Source organism: Quercus robur, chromosome 2 (genome assembly GCF_932294415.1).
Source record: "Quercus robur chromosome 2, dhQueRobu3.1, whole genome shotgun sequence".
Classification (NCBI taxonomy): domain Eukaryota; kingdom Viridiplantae; phylum Streptophyta; class Magnoliopsida; order Fagales; family Fagaceae; genus Quercus; species Quercus robur.
The window spans coordinates 76,003,253-76,026,063 of NC_065535.1; the positions used below are offsets into that span (position 1 = coordinate 76,003,253).

General features: G+C 34.5%; 1 protein-coding gene, 2 long non-coding RNA genes and 1 pseudogene across 4 annotated transcripts; all 4 read left to right on the plus strand.

Moving 5' to 3' along the window:
- Nucleotides 1-532: 532 nt before the first annotated feature.
- On the plus strand, nt 533-2,797 carry LOC126715064 (uncharacterized). Its single transcript, XR_007651792.1, has 2 exons — nt 533-719; nt 1,751-2,797. It is a non-coding gene; the product is annotated as an uncharacterized LOC126715064 (long non-coding RNA).
- A 10,049-nt stretch (nt 2,798-12,846) lies between these two features.
- LOC126715063 (AAA-ATPase At3g28580-like) lies at nt 12,847-13,407 on the plus strand (annotated as a pseudogene).
- A 687-nt stretch (nt 13,408-14,094) lies between these two features.
- LOC126715067 (uncharacterized) lies at nt 14,095-16,313 on the plus strand. Of its 2 annotated transcripts, none has more exons than XR_007651793.1 (2): nt 14,095-14,261; nt 15,995-16,313. It is a non-coding gene; the product is annotated as an uncharacterized LOC126715067 (long non-coding RNA). The 2 variants fall into 2 exon arrangements; XR_007651794.1 differs by having other exon boundaries at nt 16,015-16,313.
- A 2,604-nt stretch (nt 16,314-18,917) lies between these two features.
- Nucleotides 18,918-21,117, plus strand: LOC126715065 (AAA-ATPase ASD, mitochondrial-like). The gene has a single exon (XM_050415492.1). It carries the CDS (start codon nt 19,113-19,115, stop codon nt 20,859-20,861), a length of 1,749 nt encoding a protein of 582 aa, XP_050271449.1. The 5' UTR covers nt 18,918-19,112; the 3' UTR covers nt 20,862-21,117.
- The last annotated feature ends 1,694 nt before the right edge of the window (nt 21,118-22,811 follow it).

The window sequence follows — 22,811 nt, forward strand, 5'->3', positions numbered from 1 at the left end:
CATTGTAACACAAGAATTTGTACTATTCTCTCACAAGGTTATCAGAACCGGACTGGCCCAATCGGTCAGACCAAGTAACTCGTGAACCGATCACAAATCTGGATTTTTATATGTGAAAACTGGGCATTTAAATATTTTTAGTGAATCTCTTGGACTGGGGTTCAACCTGGAAAGCCGACCGAACCATGGGCCGGTTCAATCGGTCAAAGAGTTGACTTATTTTTTAAAAATAGAGAAAAGGGAGCCATGGAGTTTTGATGTAACACCCCAAATATTTTTTTTAAAGCAATTTTTCCAATGAGAATAATATCTAAATTGGACTTTTTTAATTAGTGTGGTTAACTATTTTATGGAGGAGTTTTGAATATTTGGGCATGTGATAGTAATTAGAAAAATTTTGGAATTGGCCAATTTAAATATGGGAGAAACTTTTAAGGTAAAGTTGTAATTTTGATCCTAAGATATTTTGTAACAAGTGGTCCACAATGCTCCTATCAACACAGCCCCTTTCTCTTATCACCATACGTATGCCCCTTCTTTCATTTCTCTATTTTCCTATCTCACTCAGCCACCGAAGCCCACACACATACACCCTCTAGTTCCCTATATTTCTCTCACTCCCTCACCGGTAAACCAGCCATCCACCACCACTTTTGGTGGATTTCACCGGAGAACCCCATTAGAAATCCCATACACTCCATTCTCTCAAAGCTTTAAAGGTAAAACTCTTAATTGTTTGGTAGCTTTTCAAGTTTTTCTAAGATTTCTTTCTAATCTAAGCTACATGAGTGGTATACATGTGATTGAGTACATGGGTTTTTGATTTGGTGGATTTATTTGTTAAATGGTTAAGGGCTTTTACAAATGATGATCAATTGGGGTTTCTTCGTGGTTAAAAACTTGGGTTTCCTTGAGCAAATCGTGTAGGTTGATTTTGTGGAAGTTTGGGTTGATTTTTGGAAGTGTGTTCTTTGCATTTTTGATGACTTTGGTAAATGTGGGTGTGAGTGGAGTGATAACTATGAATTTATGCAAGTTAAGTGTGAGCATGTGCTTTTGCATACCAAGTGTTTGATAAGTTGTTTATATGAGATTTTTGGGTTTGATTCCTTGTTTTTAATATGCTTTAAATCTGGTGGTTTTAATGTGAGTAAATTCTCAAATAATTTGGGCTAGTCTTACAACTATAGAAATTTTCTAAAGCTGTCATGATAGATTTGAGTCAGCCGCAATGCATGATTTTTAATAAATTACAGAAAAATCTTTTTGGGCTGAATTTTCTGTGGTACATTTTATACATATAGGGGAATGTTCCCTTAAAGTTTTGAATTAATTGGCTAACATTTCATTGACCAAACAATTTTTACAAATGGCTGCCCTGTTATGTACTGAATCTGAAAGCAAGACTAAAACGCTGAGAAATTGTGAAATTAATCCCAAACCTCAGTTGATCTTATCTTGGCTTAAATATATTATCTAGTACTCAAAGAGATTCATGAGTATGTTATATTATCTTATGATGCACATTTTTGCGGTAGTGAATTTAAAATGTTTTGGTTGTGTCAACACTATGAGTTTCTTGGATGCTTGTTTGGTTCTTGCTTGGGAAGGGTACTTGTCTTAGGACGGGCAAGCTAGACTTTAGGGCCTTTGGTTTGATTTTAGGGTATTGTTACAATTTATGGAGATAAGTGTGATGGTACTTTGTGAAAGGCCTTGTTATTGATAGGTTTGATCATTGTGTTTCTAGGTTCCGATATTCTTGGTGATGGACCTAGTGACTAGATTAGATGATTTTGTGGTGCCCGGTTGAGGTAAAATTGGTTGGCTTTTGGAGGTAAGTAGTTTTTTAATGGGATTTTTGGAAAATAATCATGTTTTATAAATGTTGTTTTTGGGTCAAACACATTTTGGAAAATTATATATGGATATATGTTTTCTTATAAGCATTGTGTTGTGACCCTATTATATATTATTATATATGAAAAGTACATCATATTTGGTATAGCATTTGGGGAAATGCATAAATTGTTGATATGGAAAAATGAGTATCTTTTATTTAATCTTAGATTTTATGGTATATTAGAAAATTTAAAGATGCTTATCTTGTCTTGTTATGTGGGAAATTGATAGAAAATCTCTTGACAAGAATGAAGTTGAAAACCTTAAAAACTTTGTAGAAGTTAGATTATTTAAGATTTTTTCTGAAACTACTTGGATATAAACTACGTGTTTCAAAGTAATGTAACTTGTGAGTTGTTTTAACACCATGCCATGTGTGATTTCCCAGTGATCACCCGATTTGATTTCCATAGTCTTTGTGACAACAGAATCAAATCCAAGTTAGTGCCCTTTTACTTTGGATGACGCATTCTTCCCTGCTGCCCATGAGGGGAAGAGGTTCCTTGATTGTGTGTGGGTGAGGCTGTTGTCCATGGGGCCAAGAGACCACATGCAAGAGGCGTCCTATTTAACGTGCTCTCTCTGCTGCCTATTGGGGGAGAGAAAAACCTTGAGGGTATAGGTGAGGCTGCTGTCCATGGGGCCAAGAGTCTGCATACTAGAGAGGACAATATCATGTTAGTTATGAATGGCTGGATCCCCTGACCGATCTATGTGGTAGTATGGTAGATTTGTGATAAAATTACCGTATGCAGATTTTATGGCTTTGGAAATTATATTGTTAGTGCTCACAGATTATAATATACAATTTCATGGTATTATTTTGAGAAACTTTGTGTTTCATCATTTAATCATTCTTGTTACATTATTACTAAAAATGATCTTGCAGTATTCAGTTAGCAATTTCCCAAACTAAAACATGTTTTACAAACTATTTATAATCATGAAACTTGCATTTCCCCCACCTCCATTAATTATGCTACTTACTGGGCTTTAGCTCATCCCACTCTCCAACAATTTTTCAAATAAATTTGCTATACCTCGGGCATGGAGTTTGTTTTATTGGTGGTGATTGGAGCATTGTGCTAAGTGAGAGATTTATGCTATGATTGGTTGGTGACTCAATCTTGCAAAGTTCAATGAGATCATAATCAATTCTATTGAAGGTTGGATACTTAAGGTCTGTTAGCCTTGGGTGTAGTAGGCCTAGATTTTCTATTGAGGTTGCATACCTTAGAGAGGATCATGACTTTGTGTTTAGTTTATTTGGAACGTTGGATTGTTAAGTGTATTTGGAGACACATGATTTGTAGTTTGTATTGCTTGTAAATGTGTCATAGAGCTCTGACTTGTATTGTGGAGAGATCAATATATTTATTTATTTTATAAAATGGAAAAAAAAAAAAAAAAATCTTCTGCATTCTCGCTTTTAATGGTTCTTCCCTCACGCTTTGGACCCTTTTGCGTTTGGGGCATGACATTAGAACTTGAGGCCTATGCCTTATTTATGAATCAAGTCTAGCATCATGACCAACGCACCACACATGTTGCTTGTAAACAACTATGAAGTGTATTATATTTATTAGGCGTAAATGCTCTTTTAGTCCTTACATTTTGGTTTTTTTCCATTTTGGTCCTTACATTTTAATTTCACCACTTTTAGTCCTTAAATCAATTAGCGCATGTTATTCTAGTCATTTCCGTCAATCAACAGCCGGAAAGATTTAACGTGGCAAACGGAGGACTTAAAAATATTATTAAAAATCCACATCACCCATGACATATCAACATATAAATTTAAAAAATTAATTTATTAATTTTAACTAAATGAAAAAAAAAAAAACAGAATTAATAACCAAAATTCACATGAATTAAGATCTAAAAGTTTCTTGAATAAGAACACCAACAACACCAACCCAGATCTAAAAGATTCTCCCATTATTTCTCTTCTTGCATTTTCTTAGCAACCAAACATGCAAAACACACAGCAATCTTCAAATGAGACCAAAACCCAACAATCACAAAAATACCAAAACACAACATCTCAACCAAGACACTAAAACATCTCTATTGGACCCAACCAACCAAATACCAAACATCAAAACTCAACCAAACACAACAATAGACCAAGAAAATCCTCCACCGATTCACCACCTTCAAACCCCACCAATGGCCAAAAAATCCAGATCTACCCACCACTTTTGAGCCTAGCTGACCACCGCAACCCAGACCCATAAAACCCAACCAACACCATTGATCTCCACCTTCACCGAGCTGAGTCTGTCTTTCTCCACCTCCATCGCTAGTCTACACTGTTGATCTGAGCCCCTCCACCACCTTACTACCAATCTGCAACCACCACCTCCATTACTGATTTGCAACCACCACTTCCACCACCATCGATCTAATCCCTCATTCTCTCTCTTTAACCCAAATCAAACCCATATAGGAAAAGAGAGAAAGATAGAAAATTGGAAGAGCGCTGGGAGAGAGATCGAGAGTTGACTGCCGAGAGAGAGGGGAAAATGAAAATTGACCCACCGCTAAGAGAGAGAGAGAGCAAAGCACCAATTTGAGCGAGGAGCTTGAGGCTTTTGGGTTTGGGTTTGGGTTTGGGTTTGAGCAAAATCAAGAGATAAAGAGAATGGGTCAGTCAGAGAAAGGAAAAAAAAAGCACCACAACCATTTGTGGTGGTGGCGGTGGCAATGTGCAAGGAGGTAGAGCTCAAAGCGTTCAACCATGAACATGTTTTGGACGAGAGAGATCTCCATGTTTTGGAAGAAAGAGAGGAAGCTTTGAGTTTTGGAAGAAAGAGAGGAAGCTTTGGGTTTTGGAAGAAAGAGAGGAAGCTTGGAGAATGTTTTAGAAGGGTTGGGGGAACCGGTTTTTGATAAGGAAGTTTTAGGTTGAAGTTTTTATTCTGATTGTGTGAATTTTTTTTGGGTTTATAATAAAGTTTAACTCTTATTGATCTAAGAATATGATTCATGTTCTGGGGATGAACACAAGGAACATGAACATGCTCTTTAGAAAAAAATAATGAAAGAAATAATTTTTTTTAATTTAATTATCTTATTTTATTTTAAAAGAATTTAGAAAAAAAATGAAAATGTCTTTTTTTATTATTATTTTATGCTGACTTGGTATTTAATAAATAACAAATAAATTTTATTATCATTATTTTATTCGCCACGTCAACATTTACTATGTCAATAGTGCACTTCATTTGTCACGTCAGATATTTCCGGCTGTTGACTGATGGAAAGGACCAAAATAACACGCGCTAATTGATTTAGGGACTAAAAGTAGTGAAATTAAAATGTATGAACCAAAATGGAAAAAAAAAAAAACCAAAATGTAGGGACTAAAAGTGCATTTACGCCTATTTATTATAGATTTATGTCGGTTTTAATTTTTCAACTTATTTTATCACATCTCTCTCAATTTATTAAATATTGCTAAATTTATTTCCTTTGATTAAAGAATAATTCATTTGCATGTGAATTAGTAAAATAATCAAAAGTAATTTTTTTATTTAATCAAAATAATTTAGACTTGTAGGATTATTTTGAAATATTTTTTTAATGCTTATTTATGTTGTACTATTTATATTAACCTTATAATATCAATAAATTTTGTTTTAAATTTTGTTTCAATTATTTTTAGATATTTTTAGTCAATTTTGCAACTATTTATATATTTAAAATACCTTTTTTATTTTATTTAATTATTAAATTAATTATGACATCATCACAATTCGACCTCAGTTCGATCTCGGTCCAACCTCAAAAACCTTGAACTTTTCCATTTTACGGTTCATTGAACGGTTAAGGTTTCAAAACCATGCTTTCTCATAAAGATGTAGCCCTTATGAGTATCTTTTGTGAATATAGGCCTTTAGGTTGAACCACATAACCCCTTGTGTTCTTGTGTTCTATATTTTATGATTTTGTTTCCGCATATATTCTAATATATTCAACATGGTGTATCAATGCTAATATTTAAAAAAGAGAATGTAAAATAATTAACACCTTATAAATATTTTTTTTATTATAAATTCCACAACATAATTCAAGTTTGATGTAATGAAAGAAAAGTTTGGAAAACCTTCCATACAGAATCAACAAGAAAATCCTACAGATTTATCTATCTCAATCCAACATGGAAAACTCTCTCTTATAGGTCCCCAATTCTTCATGTAAGCTCTCAATGAAGTTGTTCAATCAACTAGTGATGTAATCCAGAAGAGAATGGACATAAAAGAAAAGGGATGCATTGTGAAGCCGAGGGAGAGGCTTTGATGCGGCTTTTTATAGATTGCCCAATTACAAAAATTGAATAGGCTAACTCACTCCGGCCAATTAGGTTTTTCGAAATGCATTTCAATTATATATATGACTAGATTAAAATATTTTTATATTCAAAAGCAAAATATTGAAGTTGCCAAGGAGAGAGGAATAAACATGATTCATATTATATTAAACTAAATCGTGAGTTTAACTAATGTTTTTAGTTATGAAAACACACGAGTAACACACACTAGTGTAATGTGCTAATGTAATATGGATGTCAACAACCACAAAACGAGGTTGTTAACCAACAAAACCAAACAACACCGTTTTCAACTTCCAATACAGTTTCATTAATCAAGCATGAAAGGAGACGGTATCGCAGACTTAAAAGTCCTACGGTGTCGTTTTGTCAACTAAGAGATTAAAGAACTGAGACGTGAAACGCAGTCGTGTTGCTTACAGGATAGTGCCGGTCTACACGTGTGTTCACTAATACATACACATCAGCAAATCGGTTAGTTTTGGAATCTCAACGACTTGTAATGTTTGTTATTAAATCAGTTACCGAGTTTGTTACGGGATTAGAAGTATAAAGTCTAAAACCAATTGTAATTATCCAGTTTAGGTTTTAAAAAAAATGCAATACAATTCAAACCCTTTGATAATACTTTTTATATTTCTTAGGAAATACATAGAAAAGAAATACTTTCGATGCCTAAAGAATAATAATTATATGTTTAAAAATAAAAAATTTATGTACATGGGACAATAAGTAGTATATCTAAATTCTATCCCAAAAAAAAAAAAAAAAAAAAAAAAAAACCTAGTATATCTAAATGATTAAGTGTATCATTTATTGTTGCTAAACTCCTATTGAGCCACATCAACTTAGCATTTTGATCTTTTCAGTTACTTTAATCCATTCGGCCCTATTCTGTCAACTTTGGTCTTATTTGGTCAACTTTGGTCATATTCAGCCCATTCAATTCTATTCAGTTCACTTCGGTTCTATTCTGTTCACTTTGGTCATACTTGTCTAGTTCAGTCTACTTTGGTCACTTTTGTCCTATATGGTCCACTTATGTCCTATTCTGTCCACTTCCGTCTTATTTAGTCAACTTTGGTCTTATTCAATCCATTTTGTTCTATTTGGTCCCACTTTGGTCTTATTCGGTCCTATTTAGTCCACTTCATTTCCATTTGATCCACTTCGGGTCATATTGGTCCTATTTGGTCCATTCTGTCCACTTTCGTTTTATTTGGTCCACTTTGGTCCTTTTTGATCTACTTCAGTTCTATTCGAACCACTTCAATCCATTTTTGTGCACTTATCTTATTAGAGCACTCACAGCAATGGTGCTAAATAGCTATATTGCTATTTTTTAGCACCATTGATCACAAAATAGAGCTACAGCAATGGAGCTATAGCCAAATGTTTTTGCTTCTCAGCTACAGTGCACATCTAAAGATAGATGTGCACTGTAGCTCAAAGCTAAAAAAAAAAAATTATTTTATTTTGTATTCACACTATGCTTAGAATATATATTTTTTTTCTTTCTCCTCCTTCCCCATTTCTACCCGTTGCTCTTCTCTCCCCTCAATCGATCCTCACACTTTTCATTTCTACCCATTGCAAGCTTCAATCTCCACTCGCCGCCGACCCAAGCCCTTGCCCAGCGCCAACAACGCCGATTGATCCCTTCGTTCTTCGCCCCTATCTCTCTGCTATCTCATTTTTCCTCTACCCTATCTCTCAATATTTCTCCGTCTCAAACACCGAGACCCATGATTGCCGATGCTGGTTTTTGATTTTGTCGTCGTGATTGACAAAACATCATTGTTGCCGTGATTGGGTTTTATGTTGATGGGTTCTATTTTTATTTTGATGAATGGGTTTTGATTTTGTTGATGGTTGATGAATGGGGTTTGTTGATGGTGGCTGGGTTTCTCTGGTTTCGTGGTGGCTTTTGGCTAATTTGATTGTTGATGATGGGTTCTATTTTTATTTTGATGAATGTGTTTTGATTTTTTTTTATGGTTGATGAATGGGGATTGTTGATGGTTGATGAATGGTGGTTGGGTTTCTTTGGTTGATGAATGGTGGTGGCAGTGGTGGTGGTGGTGGTGGTGGTTGTGGGTGTGGTCGTGGCTGTGGCTAATGGTAGAGGTGATTGTGATTCGTGCTGTTGATGTTTTTTGGATAGTGGGATATATTATTTTATTGTAGGGGATATATTATTTTATTGTGATATTTATATTATTTTATTGTGTTGAAAGCTAAAATAGATCCACTGCTGCAGCATGTGTGTAGGTAAAATAGATAAAGTAAGAGCACTCACAGCAGTGGTGCTATATAGGTATAATGCTATTTTTTAGCTCCAAATATCAAAAATCCTTCACGCAGCAGAGGAGCTAAATCTAAAAAATTTAGCTCCTCAGCTACAGTGCACATCTATCTTTAGATGTGCACTGTAGCTCAAAGCTAAAAAAAAAATATTTTTTTATTACACTCTCTCTCCTCTCTCTCATTAAAATATTCAATTCATTTTCTCTCTATCTCTCTCTCTCCGCCTTCTCCCCTTTCTTCTTTCTTCCTCAATTTTTTTTTCTCTCTAGCTCACCGGTCTCTCATCTCCCTCATCCCTCAGCTCGCCGGTCTCTCCAGCTCGCCGATCTCTCCATCTCGCCGGTCAATTTTTTTTCTCTCTAGCTCGCCGGCCTTCCTCATCTCCCTCATCCCTCATCTCTCTAGCTCAACTGCCCAGTGCCGACCGAAGCCCAGCCCAGCGCCGACCACTCCTCACACTGGGCTGGGTTGAGCTTCGGTGGATTTTTGTACCCGTTGTGCTCATTCCTTTTGCGCCAACCGAAGCCCATTCCTTTTGTGCTCGTTGTGGATTTTTTTTTTTTTTTTTTTTGCTGTGGACTGCCGGTAGTGGTGGTGGTGTTTTCCGATCTGTTGTGGGCAAGTGGGCTTGTGTTTGTGTTTGTGGCAGTGGGCTTGTGCTCGTTGTGGTTTTTTTTTTTTTTTTTTTTTTTTTGTTTGCTGTGGATTGCCGGTAGTGGTGGTGGTGGTGGTGGTGGTGGTGGTGTTTTCCGATCTGTTGTGGGCAAGTGGGCTTGTGTTTGTGTTTGTGTTTGTGGCAGTGGGCTTGTGCTCGTTGTGGTTTTTTTTTTTTTTTTTTTTTTTTGCTGTGGATTGCCGATAGTGGTGGTGGTGGTGGTGGTGGTGTTGGTGTTTTCCGATCTATTGTGGGCAAGTGGGCTTGTGTTTGTGTTTGTGGCAGTGGGCTTGTGCTTGTTGTGGGTTTTTTTTTTTTTTTGCTGTGGACTGCCGGTAGTGGTAGTGGTGGTGGTGGTTGTGCCTGTGGTTGATGGTAGAGGTGGTTGAGATTGGTGGTGTAATATTTTTTTGGTAGTGGAATATATTATTTTATTATAGTGGTTATAATATTTTATTGTGATGTTTATATTATTTTATTATGTTGAAAGCTAAAATAGATCCACTGCTGCAGCATGTGTGTAGGTAAAATAGATAAAGTAACTTTTGGTGGAGCTAAATTGCTAAAAATTTAGCTCCATTGCTATGGATGCTCTAACTTTTGGTAGCGATAAAAAGCTAAATTTTTAACTCCACTGCTGTGGATGCTCTTAGAAAAGATAGGTTTGGGTTGAGAGCTCTTAATTTGAACCCAAATCTATTAAAAAAATATAGATCTCAAACTTGTAATATATAAATCATTAGTATAGTATTTATTGTTGTTACTCTTTTGTTGTGCCACATTAACATGGCATTTTTAGTCCACTTTGGTTCGGCTTAATTTCAATGAAAGTATTTATAAAACATAAAGTCTATGAATTGACAAATGTACTCTTTAGGGCAATTAATTACTCATTTGTTTTGACATCATCACTTTTAAATGAATTGTATGAAATTGATAAGGAACCAAAGACATTAACTAATGATTTTTTTTATAGACTATTAAATTGTGCTAGGTTGTGTCTATTATAATTTTTTGCTTATTGACTAATCTCTACTGTTGGATTAAGATAACTTGACCTCGGTTAATTAATTCAATTACCCAAGTTGATTAATTAGGTTTAAGTGCATGCAAATTGTGAAGGCACCAACAAATCACCAAAAATACTAAATGCAGCATAAAATAAATTTGACATGGTGATATGTTGACAAATGGGGAAAACCTCGCCCAAGGCAAAAACCCCACTGAGTGATTTTAATATTACCATTACTAAGAATCCACTAATCAATAATCAAGTGGTTACAAGTTAAAGGAATCTTACTAACTACCCTTGGCCTATCTTGAAATGTTAACCTATAGTTGAACCTCCACTCCAATACCCAATTAGACTTGATCTTATAGTAGCCTTATTTCTCTTGATGCACAAACCTCTAATTTTTAACTAATCCTTTGCACGGATCCCAAGTACGTGACTAACTCTAGCAACTTGAATAGATGTTGCTGGCTGCAAAGTTCTTCACTTTATCAACAATGAAGATCTGGAAGCACTTGATTACAAAACCCTATGATGTACAAACGCAGTAGCTTCTCACAAAGAAATGAGTCTTTTGGTCTTTGTATTCGTATATAACGGCCTTTAAAAAAAAAACTCTTATATATGTCTAGAGTTGTGAAAAAAGAAACCCAAAACAAATAAGCAAGGCTAGGCTAGATTTCAGATCTGGAAATTTTGAAATCATAATTTTCGATAGATCAAGTTGCTATCGAGTTTCGCATTAAGTCTTCATGGCAGGCTTCTGTTGAGCTATTTGTCGAGCCTTAATGAACAACTTTTTTTCACTTGTATCTTGGACCAGTCTTTATGTCTTTAATACTTGACTTGAATAGAATATTTCTTGAAGTACTAAACTCATCTTAGATCTATCAAATTACAAGTAAAATGCATTTTATCAAAGGATTAACCAATTACACAAAATATGATCCTATCATCTATGTCATTATATTTTTATTGCTTTGGTTATAATATTTGTGGCATTTTCATATAATTTCTTGTGTGGTTACATATTTAATTAATTTAATCGATCGAGAGATGATTGTGGGTTAGTCGAGAATATAATGATTGTCCTTTCTTGAGTTGCATTTTCAAACTGGATCTTATACTTAGAATTAGACTAACATAATCAAACAAGATGCATCGTCATGGAAGTTTCCAAAATTAAACCCAACAATCGGGAGAAGTACTAATATCATACGGCTATGAGTTGGGATAACCATACTATAATTTTTTTTAATAAAAAATTCAGCTAATACGTTATTTAAAAATGTCATCTCATTGCTCTATTAGTGACATACATAAGAAAATTAGTGGAAGTAGAAAAAGAAACTAATTGCTTTCATTTTTAAAACTTAAGGACTAAAATGCTACTAGAAACATGAGAGACTAAAAGTGCTCAACATATGAACTTTAAGGCTAAGATTGTATTGTAGACTTTAAAACTTACCCCTACAAGTTCTTTAAACAAAAATATTTTTAAAAAAAATGGTAAATATATTACAAGTTTTATTACATAAAACTTACAAACTTATGTGGTAATAAATGTAATTAGTGGCAGTTTATAAGAGCATCTCCAATAGGCTCTCTAAAGCCTAATTTGGAGAGCAAATACACCAAAAAAGCCCTCCAACAGCTTCTCTATCTCTAAATTTTTTTTTTTTAGATTTGCTACAGTAGCTCTCCAGCTCTCTCATTCTCTGTTTCTTATCACTGTAAAGAGTGTTCTAGAATCAAGTAGAAATAGAAAAAGTAAAAAAATAGAGAGAGCTAGAGAAAGAATGAGAGAGCTGGAGAAAGTGAAAGTGAGATCCAGAATGAACTAGAAAAAGAAAAAGAAGGGTAGATAGAGATGGGAGTAGGATAGGTGTGTGGTGGAGAAAAAACCAAGAGAAAAAAAGAAAAAAAAGAAAAGCAACGTATGGATGTAATTAAGTTTGGAAAAATAATATAAAAAATAAGAAGTGGCAATTAAGAAATGTTACCACAATATTTTCACAATAAATTTTAAGTAATAGATTTTTTTTTTTTTTTTTTTTTTTGATAAAGTAGTAATAGATTGTTATTAGCTAATATTGATGAGTAAAAAAATAATTTCAGTGGTGGGTTCAAATTAGAACTAGTAACAACTTTCCACATAGGATTTTGATGTGATTCTTGTGAAAGTATTGCAAAAAATATTGTGGATATAACATTTTTCTTTGAAAAATATAATTGTTGGGAATGAATATAGGAAAAATAAATGATGATAAAAAAAAAAATGAATGATGAAATAATATTTAAATGAGATGGAGAAAAGGATAGAGAGTTGTTGATAGCCATTTCGGAAGCCCAAGTAGAAGGGAGAAGCCCAACAACACGGACAGAAAGGAGTTGACAAACGGATAGAAAACTTATTAAGCCCAAGCGGCAGGAATAATGGATCATAGGCTCATGAAGTAAACAAATGGGTCTTGAAGAGGTAAATGGGCTTAAAGGAGCCCGGAAAGAGAGAAAAAGAAAACCATGAGCAGTATATGATGTGGAAAAGTGAGAATGGGCCGCAGCAGGCCCAAAGTAATGAAAACAAAGAAAGTAAGGGGTTGATGGCAAGCCTATGAACCCCAAGAATGAGGAATAATGTAATTGTTGAATTTTATAGATGGGCTTTGGTCGGCTTGTGGGGGAGAGAGGATCATTGTTTTCACTACTAATTATGTGGAAAAACTTGATCCGGCTCTCATTAGGAGGGGACGTATGGACAAGCACATAGAAATGTCGTGTTGTGGCTTTGAAGCTTTCAAGGTTCTTGCCAAAAATTACTTGAATATTAACTCACACCCTTTGTTCGTGACTATTGGCCACTTGTTGGAGGAAACGAATATTACTCCCGCTGATGTTGCTGAGAATTTGATGCCTAAGTCACTGTATGATGATGCTGAGACTTGTTTGAAGAAATTGATTGAAGCTATTAAGAATGCCAAAGAGGAGGCAATAAAGAAGGCTGAGGAAGAGGAGCGGTTAAAGGCAGAGAAAGAAGAGAAAGAGAAGCAAGAAACTACTCAAGAAGATGTGAAAGTTGATGATGAGTCTTTAGCTAAAGAAGTGAAAGAGAATGGTGTTGAAGTTGAGATAGAAGATAAGACATTGGCTAAAGTGGTTAATGAAAATGGAGTCACTGCCTGAAGTAATCTAGGATACAATTATGAATGAAGTGATTAGGTGTTAGTTTTTTTTTTGACAGAATATCAGTTAGTTTTGGAATCTCAACGACTTGTAATGTTTGCTATTAAATCTGTTACCGAGTTTGTTACAAGATTAGATGTATAAAGCATTAAACCAATTGTAATTATTCAGTTCAGGTAAAAAAATGCAATACAATTCAATCCCTTTGATAATACTTTTTACATTTCTTAGGAAATACATATAAAATAAAAAAATAAATAAAAACACCTTAATGCCTAAAGAATTATATTTATAAGTTAAAAAAAAAAAAAATTATGTACATGGGACAATAACTAGTATATCTAAAAGATTTAGTATACAATTTATTATTGCTAAGTTCCTATTAAGCCACATAAACCTAACATTTCAGCCTTTTCGGGCAATTTAGCCCATTCGGCCCTATTCTGTCCACTTTGATCTTATTTGGTTGACTTTAGTTATATTAAGTCTATTCAATTCACTTTAATTCTATTGTAACATCCCAGCCCTTAAAAAAATAAATAAATAAAGTGGAAGATTTTTTAAGACCCCCACCTACCCCCACTCCCCTCAACCACACAATCTCACAAATATCTTCTCATATCTCACCCTCTTGGCCGGACAACATTGGGTCCTTTCTAGGTTTTTTTTTTAATAATAATAATTTTTTTTTTGTTTTTTTTTTTGTTTTTTGTTTTTTGTTTTTTACACAAACAACACTCCTCTCTCACTCCCTCACACTCTCCCACCGGTACCTAACTCCCTACCACCATCTCCATCATTTTTTTCCAGCAAGATCACCAAAAAAAATCCTTAGGAATTCCTAAGCATCTTCATCCCTTTTATTTGAGGTAAAAATTCCTAATATTTTTTGTGGGTATTATACTTTTGCTTGAGGTTCTTTTAATCTAAGATTTAGAAATGATATTCATGTGATTTATGAGCTTCTTGGGTGATATTCTTGTAATTATGTATATGGGTTTTGACTCGGTGGGTTTATTTTGGTTAGTGGGTTTATGGTTCTTACAAATGGTGGCTAACTAAGGTTTCTCTATGGTAAAAATTTAGGAGTTTTAAGTTATATCATGTGATAGTTGGTAAATCTAATTTTTTCACTGCTATTAAGTTTATTTGGAGCTAGATAAAGATTTAAATTGTTTGTGTTGGAGGATATTGTGATTTTGGTTTCATGGGTCTCTTGGTGATGATGTGTAAATCTTATGGAAGTTACTAATAAATTTTTAAGATTTTAGCATTAGGGAGATGCTCTTGAATGGTTAATTTTATAAATTAGAGTCTATGCCTTGTATAAATTGTTGAGTAACTTTGGAAGTGGGATACTTTACTTGTGAGGTTGGAAACTTAGGCTTGTCTAAGTAATTGCTTATTTAGTGATTTCTAATTCGTAGCTAGATGCAATGTCAAGCTTTATGCTTATCATAATAGGTTTGCTTGGTATTATTTAGGTTCTAGTTAATTTTCTTTGAAGCTTGGAGAATTAGGCTTTTTGCATATTACAAGGTAAGTGGATTCTTAATGGGATTTTTGAAAAAGAATCATTATTGCACTCAATTATTTTATGGACAAAACTATTTTGGAATGTTTTCCTAAAATTTACTATTTGTACTATTATTGTTAATCATTTATGGAAAACATATGTGGCATTGAAAGTGCATTATATTTCTTATTGCATATGGAGAAATGCATGATTTGTTACTTTTTAGCATGGAAAAGACTAGCATCTTTGATTAAATTCTTGAGAATCGATTTTATGGATTTATTGCATTATTTGCAAAATTTGATAATTGGGAAAGTTGATGCAAAACATTTTTGACAAGAAATGGTTTTGAGGACTTTGAGAATATTGTGGATATTTGATTATTGAAATATTTTATGAAACTAATTGGAAGTAAACTATGTATTTTAATACATTTAACTTGTGAGCTTCTGGAGTGTGTGGATGAGGCTGCTGCTCATAGGGTCAAAAGACCACATGCAAAACGGGTACTGTGTGACGCATCATTCCTTGTTGCCCATGGGGGGGGGGGGGGGGGGGGAAGAGGTAAATCCTTAAGTGTGTGGGTGAGGTTAGGCAGGGCCAAGAGACCACATGCAAAAGAGGTACTACATGGCGCATTATCCCCTATTGCCTACTAGGGGGGGGGGGGGGATAAGTAAATCCTTTAGGGTGTAGGTGAGGCTAGGCAGGGTCAATATACCACAACCCAAAAGAGGTACATATCATGCTAGTGGTTTGTGGGTTCTGACTTGGCTCTATGGCGGTATAATGTCTTTGTGATATTTTTGTCTTTGTGGTGCCTTGTCATGTGGCTTAGGTTGGCCTTTTAGGTTTTTAGAACAATGTTGTTGTGCTCACTGTGTGTGTGTGTGTGTGTGTTATGTAGTTTCATGGTGATTGTTTTTGGATGGCATTATTTAATCAGTCTTATCATGTTATTATTGAAAATGATTTAGCAGTTTTCAGCTAGAAATTCTCAAATTGTTTCATGTTGTAGTATGCACATAATCATGAATCTTGCATTTCCCCCCACTCCCATTAATTATGCTACTTACTGGGTTTTAGCTCATTCCACCCTCCAACAGTTTTACTGATCAATTGCAATATGTCGAGCATGAAGCTTAGTTTATTGGTGCGATTGGAGTACTATGCTAATTGGGAGACTTGTGTTGTAAATGGTTGGTGATTTGATTTTGCTAAATTTAACGAGGCCTTAATTAATTCTGTTGGAGGTTAGGCACTTGAGTATTGTTACCCTTAGGCGTGGTAGGCCCAAAATCGATGTTAAGGTTCCTTATTCTTGATAAGATTGTGACTTTGTGTAATCTAATTGGAATTTTGTAATATATTCATGTATTGTGTGGAGGCACATGATATTTAGTTATTGTTTGTAAAAGTGTTATAGAGCTCTAACTTGTATTGTGGAGATTTTAATATTATTATATATTCTTATCTTGTGGAAAAGAAAAGAAAAGAAAAACTCCTATAGTCTCTCTCCTGATGGTTCTTTTCTCATGCTTTGGACCCTTTTGGGTTCAGAGTGAGATGTCTATTCAGTCCACTTTGGTCCTACTTGTCTAATTCAGTCCACTATGGTGCTATACAGATCTTTTTGGTCCACTTGGGTCCTATACGGTCCACTTCTGTCCTATTCAGTCCACTTCCGTCTTATTCAGTCTACCTTGGTCTTATTCAATCCATTTGGTTCCACTTTGGTCCTATTCAATCCTATTTGGTCCACTCCATTTCCATTTGATCCACTTCGGTCTTATTCGGTTGATGTTGGTCCTTTTTGGTCTACTTCGGTTCTATTCAAACCACTTTGGTCCATTTTTGTGCACTTATATAATGGGAAAAGATAGGTTTGGATTGAGAGCTCCTATTCTAAACCCAAATCTATTAAAAAATATATAGATTGTTTGTTCGTTTAGACCCCTATAAATTAGATTCGTTTAACCTAATTAATTAACCAAGTAGTTACTTAGATTGATTTTTCAGATCTAGGTTAAACTCATGCTATCATATAATTTAGTGTGGAAAAGTAAAGAAGACAGTAATATGATAACATAGGAAAACCAATGAAACCAATAAATTCAAGATAAAAAAACCTAGGGAGGATTTAACCTAAACTATCCTCAAGGTAGACAAATTCACTATAATAAAATGGAAGTTTTACAATAGATTTTTCCCTAAATCTAAAGCTACCTCTTGTAGTACTTACACACATGACCACGTGCAGCTTTGAATCCACAGACTCTTCTATTTGAATTTGTCGAACACAAACACCTCAGTTTATGACTTTGAGATCCCACTTAAAGCTTTAAATCATTAGCTATGTATGTTCATGTAGCAGCAACTTGAGATTTATCAATTCTAATAATTTGTAGATGGAATTCCAATAGTGACTTTGAGAGGAGAAGACAGAGTACCTTTTAAATCTCAAAAGAGCACCTACAAAATCATAATAAAATGTGCCTTAGGGTTTCCTTTAAATACTAGGAGAATTAGATCTGAAATCCTAATCATTTAATGAGCTTAACGAGCAGTTGGGCCGAAATTAAAATTTGCAGAATTCGCATTTCGATCAGTCGAGCCTTCTTCTTGATCGATTGAACCTAGCATGTTTCGAATTTCCTTAACCTGCAGCTTCCTCTTTCTTGTGTTTTGACTTATAACACCTTAAGCATTGTCTAATCATACCTATAGACTTAGAAATCTATATCTAAACAAGTTCATGCTCACGGTTTGCCAATTGTTCTAAACTTTTAGAGTCTAACATAAATCTCAATCTTGTAATATCTAAACCTTTAGTATAGCATTTATTGTTGTTTTGCTTTTGTTGTGCCACATTAACATGGCAATTTCAATCCACTTTGGTCCGGCTTAATTTAAGTGAAAGTATTTATAAAACATAAAGTCTATGAATTGACAAATGTACTCTTTAGGGCAATTATTACTCATTTGTTTTGACATCATCACTTTTAAATGAATTGTATGAAATTGATAAGGAACCAAAGACATGAACTAATGATTTTTTTTTAATAGACTACTAAATTGTGCTAGGTTGTGTATATTAAAATTTTCCACTTCTCGACTAATCTCTATGTCATTATATTTTTATTGCTTTGGTTATAATATTTGTGGCATTTACAAATAATTTCTTGTGTGATTAACTATTTAATTAATTTAGGGTTAGTCGGGAATATAATGATTGTCCTTTCTTGGGTTGCATTTTCAAACGTGATCTTGTACTCAGAATTAGATTAACATAATCAAACAAGATGTATCGTCATGGAAGTTTCCAAAATTAAACCCAAAAATCGGGAGAAGTTCTAATATATATATATCATACAGTTATGAGTTGGGGTAACCATACTATAATTTTTTTAATAAAAAATTCATCTAACACGTTATTTAAAAATGTCACCTCATTGCTCTATTAGTCACATCCGTAAGAAAATTAGCGGAAGTAGAAAAAGAAACTAATTGCTTTCATTTTTAAAACTTAAGGACTAAAATGCTACTTGAAACATGAGAGATTAAAAAAGTGCTCAATATATGAACTTAAGGCTAAGACTGTATTGTAGACTTTAAAACTTAACGCTACAAGTTCTTTAAACGAAAATATTAAAACAGAAAATGGTAAAGGTATTACAAGTTTTAGTACATAAAACTTATAAATTAATGTGGTAATGAAAGTAATTATCTAGCTTTAACTACTCATAAATGAATATTTGTATTATCTTTTTATGATTAGTGACTCATTAGCTTATAAGTTTAGTAAAACTAGTAATACCTGTACTAAAACAGTTGGGAAGGTGTGCTCAATTACTAATTCAATACCAATAATCTTAGCCACCATGTCGACACTGCATTTTTATTTTTCTTTAGCATGATCAGAAATGAGAGTTCTATGCAATTTCGTAGGCCAGAGGATGTGTTCAATTCGAACTTCTAAACTGTGACAATGACATTTGCAAAAAAAAAAAAAAAAAAAAAAGTCAGATATGGAGGGCTACATAATGAGAGCAGATAAGCACCTCTCGTTTGCGATACGCAAAGTCGCTTTTGCTCGGTAAGAGGACGAAAACTGGACGGTGTGGATGGTCCCTACTGTAGGAAGTGTGGTTCCAGTGATGTGTGAACTTTGTTGCATTGAAATTTGGAAAATAATTCGAAAGGAATGCATAAGAGAAACCAAAAAAGAAAAAGGAAATTCTATTACTTACTCAACAAGAAATACACCCAACAGTCAGCCCAACAATTTTCTATATATAACGTAGCTCGGAATTGTTATTTCATTAGCAAAAATTTTCTTCTAACAATTCATAAAAAGTTTCAGAAGATAAAAATGATGATGATGGGGGAAACATGGTCTCAACTAGGCTCACTGATTGCGACTGCAATGTTTCTATGGGCGATGTTTGACAAATATTTTCCTTACCAACTTCGTGGCCCTATCCTAACTTATAGTAAGAAATTGGCGAGTTTCGTGTATCCTTATATCCAAATTAAGTTCCAGGAATTCACTGGCGAGTATCTTAAGCGTAATGAAGCCTATGCTGCCATTGAAACATACCTCAGTAACAAGTCCTCCACCGAAGCTAGAAGTCTTAAAGCTGTAGTTGTCAAAGACAGCAATCAACCTGTACAACTGAGCATGGATGAGAACGAAGAGGTTACAGATGAATTTGAAGGGATCAAGGTTTGGTGGACTGCAAAGTCAATCACCCCAAGAACACAGTCAAATCCTTTCTACCCAGAGACGGAGGAGAAGAGGTATTACAAGCTCACTTTCCATAAATCTCACCGAGAAATTCTATGTGGGAAATACATCAGTCATGTGCTGCAAGAAGGGAAGGCAATAACGGTGAGAAATCGACAAAGGAAGCTGTGCATCAACAATCCTAGTCAGAATTGGGGTGGCTACAAATCGCGCAAGTGGAGCCATGTGACTTTTGAGCACCCAGCAAGTTTTGACACTTTGGCCATGGAGTCAAAGAAAAAGGAAGAAATCATCAATGACCTTATTAAGTTCAGCCAGGGGAAAGAGTATTATGCTAAGATTGGCAAGGCCTGGAAGCGTGGCTATCTTCTTTATGGTCCTCCTGGAACTGGTAAGTCTAGCATGATTGCTGCCATGGCTAACTTCATGAACTACGATATCTATGATCTTGAATTGACAACGGTTAAGGACAACACGGAGCTGAGGAGGCTTTTGATCGAAACGACAAGTAAGTCTATTATTGTGATTGAAGATATTGATTGCTCACTTGATCTTACGGGTCAACGAAAAAAGAAAAAGGAGCAAGTGAATGATGAGGAAAAGAAGGACCCTGCTAGTAAAATGGCCAAAGGAGAAGAAGAAAGTAATAGTAAGGTCACTCTCTCTGGTTTGTTGAATTTTATAGATGGGCTTTGGTCGGCTTGTGGGGGAGAGAGGATCATTGTTTTCACTACTAATTATGTGGAAAAACTTGATCCGGCTCTCATTAGGAGGGGACGTATGGACAAGCACATAGAAATGTCCTATTGTGGCTTTGAAGCATTCAAGGTTCTTGCCAAAAATTACTTGAATATTGACTCACACCCTTTGTTTGTGACTGTTGGTCACTTGTTGGAGGAAACCAATATTACTCCTGCTGATGTTGCTGAGAATTTGATGCCTAAGTCACTGAATGATGATGCTGAGACTTGTTTGAAGAAATTGATTGAAGCTATTAAGACTGCCAAAGAGGAGGCAATAAAGAAGGCTGAGGAAGAGGCGCGGTTAAAGGCAGAGAAAGAAGAGAAAGAGAAGCAAGAAACTACTCAAGAAGATGTGAAAGTTGATGAGTCTTCAGCTAAAGAAGTGAAAGAGAATGGTGTTGAAGTTGTGATAGAAGATAAGACATTGGCTAAAGAGATTAATGAAAATGGAGTCACTGCCTGAAGTAAACTAGGATACAATTATGACTGAAGTGATTAGGTGTTATTGTGTGCTCTGCGTTATATGTATAATAAAATAGGTTGAATAGACGTTGTGTAATAAATTGAATAGCTTGCTGTAGTGGGTATTTGTGTAATAGGTTCATCAAAAAAAAAAAAAAAAAAACACAAAATTATTTTGGTGGTCAGAAATGTCTCAAATACTAGATGTTGAATGTATCTCAGTTTGTTAAATAAAAATTGTCAGTTTTTACGGGTTATTTTTTTCTTCTGATCACCACAATATATAATACTACTGTCATATTTTCAATCTTTCATTTGGTATCTTAATAACATAGGCTTGATATTGTGGTCCTTATTTTTATAAGAGATAGGAGACTATCATGTGGATACTTTAATTCAGTTTCATTAATCAAGCATGATAGGAAACGATGTCGCAGCAGGCTTAAAAGTCCTACGGTGTCGTTTTACCAACTAAGAGATTAAAGAATCGAGATATGAAACGCAGTCGTATTGCTTACAGGATTGGTTATTGCCGGTCTACACGTGTGTTCACTAATACATATACATCAGAAAATCAATCAGTTAGTTTTGGAATCTCAACGACTAGTAAATTTGTAATGTTTGTTAATTGTTATTAACTCAGTTGCAGAGTTTTTTTTTTCGTGATTAGATGTATAAAGCCTTAAACCAATTGTAATTATTTAGTTTAGTGAAATCCTTCATTCGCTCAAATCTCATTCTCTTGCTTCTCTGTAATTCTATTATGTTCAACATCTCTATTTCATAGTCTTCAATCTCTAAAAATTGCCTTTCATATTATACTGTTATTAATCTTTGCAAATCTTTCAGAGGTAATGTGAAAGGGAAGTTCGATCCAATGATACAATGAATGTTATAGGAATAGAGAGTGATTGTGTTGTTATTTGTTAATTCACATTTAACTAATTTGTAAAACTGGCTTTTGAGATTTCTGTATTAGTTTGTTGTATGGGGAACTATTTAGAATGGATCTAAGATTGAGCCTTACTTGTATGAGTTTCAACTCCAGAATGTAAAACCTCTACGGTCGTTGAAATGCTAAAAACCTCAAAGATTGTTAAATTCGAACTTCCATTGATGCATTTGGATGACAGAATTTGGACATGTGAATTTGGATTTGGGTTATTAAAATCCTAATATCTTGTTTGAATAGTTTAAAAAAGTCAAGGATTTGGATTTAACAAATCTACCAAAATTTTAAACTTTGAAATCCTTGGATATATTTTAAATAACTTAAATTATACTGGAATTTCAGAAATCATTAAGACATACTTCAATTGATTTTAAATTGTATAATCTCAAATTATCATAGATACAAAAGGCATCCAACTAAGGAATTTTAAAATTTAAAGATTTTAAACCAAGGTATTTTAAATCTATTGGTTTAAAAATCCGAATTCAAGTATCCAAACACATCCTTAAAACTTTCACAAATGAATATATGATTTAGGATTTTAGTTGGCTAATGTCTGTCACAATGAAATTAGATTAGGATGAAAATTCCTAATCCAAAAAATTAATAAGATGAAAATGTTGCATCAAAAGAATTCCAATATGCAGAATCTTACTCGAGCAAGAAATGAAGTTGCTCCAGCAAGCACTGTAGAGTGGACAGTAACCCCATGAGAGTATCGAAGGTGCTGAGCTATTTTTGTGGAAGAATATATGCTTACTCTGTAAGGATTTAGTGTAGCCACCCATTCCAAATTGGTGAGGGTCTAGGGGGTATGAGTTTTAGTGCTCTGTTTTTTTTCATGAAGCATATTTGAGAGTTCAAGCTGCCAAGCTTCCCTTCAAACTGAAAAATACATGGTGAGTAAGGGTCATTAAATAGCCCATAGCCCATAGTCCACAGGCCGACCTAGAAACTTGACGGCCCACCAAGCTAATGGGCAGCCTGGCTTGTTGTTAT